At 40.8% G+C, this 9,980-nt stretch overlaps 1 protein-coding gene across 1 annotated transcript; it reads right to left on the bottom strand.

Moving 5' to 3' along the window:
- Nucleotides 1-1,610: 1,610 nt before the first annotated feature.
- On the bottom strand, nt 1,611-2,582 carry LOC147490958 (uncharacterized). Its single transcript, XM_086567149.1, has one exon. It carries the CDS (start codon nt 2,580-2,582, stop codon nt 1,611-1,613), a length of 972 nt encoding a protein of 323 aa, XP_086423275.1.
- Between the last annotated feature and the right edge of the window lie 7,398 nt (nt 2,583-9,980).

Here is a 9,980-nt window from a genome sequence, read left to right on the forward strand (position 1 = left end):
TTGTGGTAATATGAAAGTTTATCTGTTATCTGATATGTCGTAGCTCTAAGGACCTCCAGATTCACTCCCTCTTTCCAAAACATAGCCAGACCACCTCTCATCCCACTAGCCGGAACACAAAAGGAATTATCATACTTTATCTCCCTACTTAACTGTCTTATCATATTTTCTCCTACTTTTGTTTCAGACAAGCAAATAATCTCTGGTTGATGTTGCCTCACTAGATCCTTTAGATTTTGAATTGCCATGAAGAAACCTATTCCCCGACAATTCTAGGCTTGTATCATTTTTGACTAGGCAGCTGTTTGGGGACAGCCGCCGCGAACCCTGGGGGAGGACCACATAGACCCCCACTGCTGCTTGACTCACTATTGTTGCCTCTTACTCTTGCACCCCCACCATTGCCACTACACTCACCCCTTGATTTCTTGGCTCTCTTGCTCTTCCACCTCTCTCTGAACTTGGAATTGAGACGTTTCCCCACCGTTGAGTCATCAAAAGCAAGAGATTGAGGTTGTGTGATACTATCCTCAGACTCATAAGCCAAATCACGAGGGGCATTTCCAGTTGATACCTCCTCTTGATAATTCTCATTGTACACCATCATACCTTACTCCTTTTTATCAGTTGGATCCTCTTCTTCGTCACTTGTTGAGTAACCTTCTTCTTCCTCTGTAAAAGCATCTGAAGGAATATCTTCTTCAGGGATATCCCCTCCTTCATCCACAGAGGGCTCACTAGAATCCAGCGACCCTTCAGATGGTACATTGGACTCCATCGACCCACTCGATACTGGGATGACTGGGGCATTCTCCGGTATCAGCAAGTTCCCCATTCCCCTAGACCTTAGATCATCATCTTCAAGTTTTGCTTTCTTTGACTTCTGTACTGCCAACCTCCAACTGATCCTACGCCACCCATTATCACCCATCCTTTCTGTTTCTAAACCGTTATCTGAGAGGTTAAACACTTTCCTTTTTTTTCCCACACCAGACTCTGTTGATTCCTTTCTAACACATCTGAAAAAACCTTTTTTATGTTTTCCTCCTCGAGCCACCCCAACTTTCCCCACTTTGCCTCGTGTTGCTATTTTTCGGCGAGGTATAATCACTCCCTATTACTTTTCCAGTTCCCAAGCTAGCACCCTCCAAGCCTAGGTATCCTATTTCTACCGTGACACACTCCGAACCTGGGTTAGGTGCAATTCTTCCAGAAGTTGGATCATACCATAGACTCTTCTTCAAGCCCATCGGTCCATTTTCCTTACCCATGTCCTCATCCAGGTCCATATTCGATCCATTACTGACTGGGCTCCATATCACCAAAGCCCCATAATTGGTTCCTGACAAATTTGTAAGGCCCATGTGTCCATCCCGTACCTCTTGGGCTAGGACTTGTGTACCTGACCCGTGATCAGGTATATCGAGATTTGGGCCCCCTAGCCCAGACCCAGCAACGACCACTGACAAGGCCTTTTCAAATAGTGTCGTTCTGCTATCTGCCAAACCTAGTACTTTCTCATCAGCTGCCACATGTCTCTTATCAGTGGGCTATTCCACGTGCGTTCGTCTTCTTGGTGGTGTTGCCAGAATCCCAGTCCCATTCCAGTTCTATTTCACTGGTGAGCCTCTGTTCTTTGTTGGAATCTGGTCATACCTTAGTTTTTGTGGTGTTCCAGAGATCGTAACTGACACAGGGCTTGAGCTTGCTGCACCATTGTAGAACACATTTGCTCGCAGCATGAATGAGAAATTAATTTTTACATCCCTAGGGGATCCCCCATATTTCCTCATATCCATACTGTACTTTCCACGATGGTAACAATAATGTAGATCATGCCCGATGCATCCACAAAAGTAACAAAAAATATCCAATTTTTCATACTTGAAAGTGACTGGGAAGGTTTCTCCCAATTCTGTTCGGAGATCTATGCCTTTTAATAGCGTTTTCTTGATATCCATCCTCACTCTAATCCTAGCTACCGGTTTGTTGAACTCCGGTGAGCACAGTAGGTCCACCGCCTTGACTTTGCCCAAGCTTTGCCCCACCTTGTTTACATTTTCCTCATTGATCCGATTACTTAGTAGCCCATATATCTGAACCCATAAATCCACCATATCAAACTTCCAGTTCTCATCTACTAGTTCAGATGCCTTCCATTTTTTAAACGAGAGGACGAACCCTTGAACCATCCAAGGCCCATTTTTTCTTACATGTTCATATTCCCCAGGGTTCTCGAACTCCAGTTTAAACAAGCCTTTCACTACATATTGTATCTTAGTGTTACCCCTCGTTTGCCAGCATCTATGGAGTTCCTCCGCAAGATCTTGGAGGGGTATATTTTTACCTCCAAACAACTTTCCCAACAGGGTGTACTGTCCCCCTTCACTGGTCTCCACATTCTTGCAACCAATATCAATAACTCGTTTTTCCTTGTTGCAGAAAAGATTTTGCATCTCAGCTTGTAGTATTTCAACTTTAGATTTGGATGATTCACCTGACTCCATCCTTGTTGGTGGCTCCCCTGTAGGGGAGTCCATGGCAGATGCCAATCTAGCCAAAGACGATATAACAGTAACCATAAACAAGGAAAAGGAACCCAAAAAGAAACTAAAATAAAAGGAGAAAAGAAAGCCAAAACTATAAAGGGAAAGATCGAAAGAGATGTTATTCAGTAAAGGAAGAGAGCCTATAGACATCAGTTGAAATTTGAATTTGAATTTTGAAGTTCAGAAAAGATAGAGGGAAGCTGCTTTCAGCCGTAGTATAGCTCTCTAAAGTTCCAGTCGTTGTTTAGAGAGACGTACATCCTTATAGCATTTTACTGATACATTGTACCCAAGGAACTTGGGAGTGCATTTGTTTCAAAGAAATAACCTTAGATAACGTTTTCTTACTCCAAGATCAAAGGCTCCAAGCCAACAACTTAAGGTATATAATCAGCCAAACTGAAAGAGCCTCAACCTCAGGCCTTCTAGAATGCATGGTTTAAACTTAAACGTTGAAACTATCATTCTTGAGTACGAATATCAGTTAATATATTTTTACTATGTACGTATGAGGAAAATTCGATCAACCTTAGCCCTAATACCAGCCAACCAAAGATCGTCACTCAGATATAGTCTTTATGGACTTGACTAAATATTTTTCAAATGGTGCAACTGAGTTACTTATTAACGCTAAGGAATCCACTGTGAAGTGGCTTCAGATAGCGAGCCTATAGACTGTTGTAGTATCACTCTTTTTCTTCTCTCTCTTTTTCTATGTCCTCCCTCTCTAATCTGTTTTTCGGCACTTTTTCTTCTCTTCTCTCTTTCTCTTTATACCTTCATCTCCCATCTTCGTAGTCGCCCACCTGTCCCTTCATCTCACAGTCCCCTCTTCTCTACGTGTGACTTTCTCCGCCAAGTAACTTAGGGATCCACGGTCTTGATTATCTCCTCTCGATTCTCTTTGTTGTCTTGCATTGCTTCAGGGTCCATCTACTACTAATTCTTTATATCATGGATTAAACCACTACAAATGCCCCCTCTCAAATCCGCGAACATGGTTATGGTCGGGGATTCCAGAATTCCTCCTCTATTATCTTTTAGCCCATGTCATATTTGTTGTGCAATGGAAGCGATAAAAACTACAAATGGCGATAACAGCAACAACAACTTGAGAGGAGTGGTGAATCACAACCAACCAAAGCAAACAAAGTATCAACTATGCATCCCATGATGAATGGTACTACTTAATGCGATTAAGTAGAACGAATACCATGGTGTCGGAAATGATTAGAGCTTTTATTTGCGCAGCAGTTCAAGCCATTTGGACTGAGCAAAATTGGAGGTTGAAGAAAAACCGATTTAGAGCAGCTGATGAGGTAAGTCAAAAGGACCTAAATAGTATGAAGATTTACATGGGGAAAACACTGGAATCAGTCCAGGAAGATGTGGGAACCAAATTGTTGTTGGCAAAGTTGGGAATCGGGGTAAGAGTCATACACAAAGAGGAAAGATGGGTTAAATGGGAAAAGTCAGAGGTGGGTATAGTGGTCCTTAACATTGATGGGTCGGTGCAAGAGGGGGTGGCAAGCTATGGAGGAGTCTTGAGGGATAGCTATGGGGAAGTGATAATGGCGTACATTGGTAGTTCTAAGAGGTTATCGGTGATCTATCAGGAGCTTCTCGCGGTTCTAAAAGGGCTGGAAGGTGCGGTACAGCTGAACATTAAACGACTTCAAGTGCAATCAGACTCTATGCAGGGGGTCCAAATCTTAACTAAAAAGGGAAAGCCACCGTGGTACTGTAGGAACCTGGTAGCACAAATTCAAGCTGTGAGTTTGAAGTTTGATAAATTATCCTTTGTCCATGTCTTCCGGGAGGCTAACCAAGTAGCTGATTACCTATCGAAATTTGAATAGAGAAGAGTGTAATAGTTTTTTGCTCTTTATTCCCCCTATGGATAAAAAAATGCATGTATTGATCATGAGGGATAAGGAAGGAATATTGTACTTGAGAACCTGAATTAATAAAGTTTGGGGGATGAACCCCTAGTTATTTCAAAAAAAAAAAAAAAAAAAAAAAACTATGCAAGAAATAACCAACCAAGTAGTAGAGACACAAAGATTTGAGTGGTTTGGCTTACGCCTAATCCACAACCAAATGAGAAGTTTTAAATTGAGAGAATCAAATAGTGTTACACACTCACCTTGTTCAATATAACACCCAAAGCCCCCTTTTAGAAGAACTCACAAATCTCTTATCACCCTTTGGTTAAACCTTAACTTTGTTTTTATAGTGTAGCTGAAATTTCGGAAGAATACGAAATTTTGGCTCATTTCGGCATATGGCTACCAAAGGCCCATTAGGCCCATCATCCCAACAATTCTCCACCTCAGCAAGAATTTCTCAAATTCAAGCTAACCAATCCGCTACACCAAACTAAAACAAACAAAAATCTCGAAGAACCAAGCAAATGTCCCGAAGGACCAATAATGACTGCACCACATAATGGTTGCCTATGTATCTTCTAAATGGGATCAAGCCAATCGTAGTTCACAATTGCTCATAAGAGCCAAATCATTTCAAATGAAGGATACGAATCAAGTCCAAGCAATAGTGGAACTTGACTCCAGAAACCACTTTGGTTAACATATCAGCGGGGTTCTCCTTGGTGTCTATCTTAGTAAGTAAGATATCACCCTATTCCAAAATCTCTCTGACAAAGTGAAACCGCACATCAATGTGCTTCGATCGGGCATGATGAACTTGGTTCTTGGCCAAATATATAACACTCATGCTATCACAATGAATCTTAAGCTGATCTTGCACAATTCCCAAATCATCCAACAAACCCTGCAAACCAAATAGCCTATTTCATAGCCTCATCCATCGCTATATATATTCTCAGATCCTGTCAGAGACAATGCAAATCAGATCAGAAGTAGACCTCCAACTTACCGGAGCACCAAAGCTAAAGTAAATACATACCCAGAGTGGACCGACGCTTATCCAAATCACTGTGATAGTCGAGTCTACATAGCCCACACAGAGTGACTAGTATCCCTCTCAAACTTCAAACCAACATCTACAGTACCAAGAATGTACCATAGAATCCATTTCATAGCTTGCCAATGTTTCTTCCCAGGATTGTGTATATACCTACTAACAACACTAACAGCTTGTGAAATGTCTCGCCTAGTACATACCATCGCATACATCAAACTACCAATAACACTAGCATATGGAACATGAGTCATGTACTCACGTTCCTCATCGAAACTCGGAGACATAGTAGCACTAAGTTTAAAATGAGGGGCAAGAGGAGTACTCATAGACTTAGTGTTCCCATTAATACCAAACTTCTATAGTACTTTCTCTAAATATGTCTTTTCAGACAACCAAACTCTACCCTTTGCTCTATCTCTCTAAATCTCCATGCCAAGAATCTTATTAGCTTCATCCAAGTCCTTCATCTCAAACTCTGAGGACAAAAGCTGTTTCAACTCATCAATCTCAGTCTTGCTTCTTGAAGCTATAAGCATATCATCAACATACAAGAGCAAGTAGATGAAAGAACCATCATGTAGTTTGCGAAAGTAGACACAATGATCATAATGACTTCTTGTGTACTTAAACCCTAGCATAAACCGATCAAACCGTTTGTACCACTTCCTGGGAGACTGTTTTAAACCATATATATATAACAATTTTTTCAGTTTACACACCAAATCCTCATTTCCTGCAACTTTAAATCCACTCGGCTAAGTCATATAGATCTCTTCTTCTAAATCACCATGTAAAAAAGTAGTTTTTATATCGAGCTAGGCTAGCTCCAAATCATACTGAGCTGCCATGGCCAAAAAAATGCGTATGGAGGAGTGCTTCACAACTGGAGAAAACACCTCATTATAATCAATCCCCTCCTTTTAAGCATAGCCTTTAGTTACCCATCTTGCCTTGTAACGTAACTCATCACTTAGAGATCCTTCTTTCAATGCAAACACCCATTTCCCACCAATCGCCTTCTTATCATTAGGTAACTTTACAAGCACCCAAGTATCATTCTTATGAAGAGATTGCATCTCCTCATCCATAGATGTCTTCCACCTTTCTGATTGCGAGCACTGGATTGCTCTATAATATGAGGAAGGAGCGTCTTCATCAAGGCTTTCAATAACGGAAAGTGTATAGGTAACATAATTGTTTAGCCAATACAATGGGGGAACATTCCTCTTAGATTTACCAGTTGCAATAGGCTCATGAACCGGAGCCAAAGGACCAACATTAATTTGCTCCTCTAATGGAGCCACATTTTCTGCATCATCATCTGTTCCATCACCTATATTCACTATTTCTGTGTCTTCAACTGGAACATCAACTGACTAACTACCCATGGTTGCCAATTTACTAGATACAGAACCATCTGGACTAGGTGAAGTCGCATCAATCTCCACCTGCTGCAATACCTCTTTGGCCATACTCTCTACCTGCTGAGAGCCAGCAGACTTCAACATAGAAGCCTCATCAAATGTCACATATTTGCTCAAGACAAACTTCTTATCTTGCGGATCCCATAACTTATAGCCTTTAACTCCACCTTTCAGACCCACAAAGATAGCTTTCTTTGCTCTAGGATCTAACTTGCTCTCTTTGACATGAAAGTAAGTAGGAGACCTAAACACACGAAGGGAATCATAATCTTGAGTAAGTTTACCCGACCAAACCTCCATAGGAGTTTTACCCCCAATTGTAGATGAAGGCAACTTGTTAACAAGGTAGCATGCATAAGTCAAAGCCTCAGCCCAAAACGTTTTGCCCAATCTAGCATTGTACAACATACACTGCACCTTCTCCATTAGAGTATGGTTCATGCGCTCAGCTACCCCATTCTGTTGCGGCATACCTTTCACTGTGAAGTGTCTCTCTATTCCCTTATCTTTACATACTTGCAAGAACGGATCACTCGTGTATTCACCACCATTATCAGTACGGAGTCTTTTGATCTTTCTGTCAGTTTGAGTTTCAATCAACTTCTTCCACTTCACGAAGATATCTAAGACTTTATCCTTGTTTCCCATGGTATATATCCACAAACGCCTAGAATAATCATCAACAAAGGTCACATAATAATGTTTGTTCCCTCCAAGAGATGCATTCCTGGAAGGACTCCAAACATCTGAATGAACATAATCAAGGGTTCCACGCATACGGTGGATAGTGTGCCAAACTTCATCCTTGTCTGCTTGCCCATAACATAATGTTCACAAAAATCTAACTTACAGGTCTTAGCACCTTTCAACAGTCCCTGCCTCACTAATGCTTGCAAAGACTTCTCACCTGCATGTGCAAGACACATATGCCATAATCTGGTGGCCTCCTTAGCAACTGCCTCTGAGCAGGTAACAGCTACTTCCCCAGTAATTGTACTACCCTTCAAATAGTACAAGTTATTCTGTCGTATGCCTTTCATGAAAACCATTGCTCCCGAGACTAACTTCATAACACCATTTGCAATAGCTACATTGTAGCCTTTAGCCGCAAAAAACCATCAGAGATAAGATTCTTCTTTAATGTGGGAACATATCTAACATCCTCCAATTCCCAAACCATTCCATCATACATCTTAAGATGAATATTACCTATCCCCAAAGTGTGACAAGGTTGATCATTCCCCATCAACACATCTCCACTATCAAGCTCCTTGAAGCTTGAAAACCACTCCCGTATGGGACAAACATGATAGGTAGCACCCGTATCCATAATCCATTAACTATAGTCAATGAAACAAATACTAGATGTAACGGCAAAAGAAAAATTGGAACCATCCGAATCATTACCTCCTTGAGCAATGTTGGCATTGGCTTGTTTCTGCTCGGTATCTTTCATCTTGTGTTTCAACTTCTTGTAGTCCTTTTTCCAATGCCCAACCTCATGACAAAAAGCACACTTATCTTTGGTCAGAGTTCGCCCTCTCGACTTAGAACGAGATTTCCCTCTTCCTCCACCAGAATTCGGGTGGTCATTAGACCTCCCTCTTACCACAAAAGTAGAACTCGTCGACTCCTTTGACTCCCTTTCATTATTGTTCATCATATCCTAACTTGTCAACTCAGTCTGCACCTCACAAAAGTTCAAAGATTTCTTTCCAAACATAATGGTGGCTTTTATATTCCCGTACTCCTCCTTAGGAAGAGATCTCAATAAATGGAAAGCTTAGCCCTCATCCTTCGTTTCTTCTTCAATATTCAACAAGTCGATAAGTAACTTATTGAACTCATTCATATGCTGGGCCAATGAAACACCTTGCTTCTTTCTCATTTCATATAACTTCTCTTTCATAAAGACACGACCTTCCATTGTCTTATCCAAATACTTCTCTTCAAGGATTCTCTAGATTTCCTTGGCCGAAGTCTCATTGAGAACAAGATATTTCACATTCCTAGCCAAACACGATCTTATGATACCACAAGCTCGTTTATTTTTCTTAACCCAAATACTCTCCTCTATATCCGATGGTTTTTCATCTCACACATCATCTAAGTCTTGTTGGCATAGTGCATCTAACAACGCCACATACTAAAATTGTTAGATCCATCGAATTTCTCCACATCAATTTTCGCATGATTGATATTCAAAGTCGTAGGAGATTTCTCTTTAGACGTAGAAGTTGTAGGAGTAATGGTGGACTCTGTCAACATACTATTCTCAAACTTTCACACACCCAAAACAATCCACAATAACCAAAGAAACACCCTCTTGGGAATTTCAACAAACATTTGATAGTCAAAAGAGAACCCAAATACCAACAACCGCAATAATCAACTAAGAAACTCACTTGAGAATTTCTTCAAATACTTGGACTCCTCCAATAACCACAAGTACAAACCCAAAGTAAAACCTTGGCTCTGATACCAATTTGTTGTGTAATGGAAGCGATAATAACTACAAATGGTAATAACAACAACAACAAAGATTTGAGTGGAGACATAAAATTTTGAGTGAATTACAACCAACTAAAGTAAACAAAGTATCGACTATGCAAGAAATAACCAACCAAGTAGTAGAGACACAAAGATTTGAGTGGTTTGGCTTATGCCTAATCTACAACCAAATGAGAAGTTTCAAATTGAGAGAATCAAATAGTGTTACACACTCATCTGATTCAATAGAACACCCAAAACCCCTTTTTAGAAGAGCTCACAAATCTCTCATCACCCTTTGGTTAAAACCCTAACTTTGTTTTTATAGTGTATCTAAAATTTCGAAGGAATACGAAATCTTGGCTTATTTCGGCATTTGGCTACCAAAGGCACATTAGGCCAATCATCCCAACAATATTTCCTCCCTTGCTCACGTCACCAGTGTGCAAGTTTGGTTTCGTGTGACCATCACATGCATCCTCGTCAATGCCTCTTCATTTCGATCTTCTGCCTCCACGCGTCACTTTTCCCCTTGTTCTTTTTGGTGGCTCCTAAATTCCCAACCTTTTAC

This window comes from Coptis chinensis, chromosome 6, assembly GCF_015680905.1.
Source record: "Coptis chinensis isolate HL-2020 chromosome 6, ASM1568090v1, whole genome shotgun sequence".
In the NCBI taxonomy this organism is placed as follows: domain Eukaryota; kingdom Viridiplantae; phylum Streptophyta; class Magnoliopsida; order Ranunculales; family Ranunculaceae; genus Coptis; species Coptis chinensis.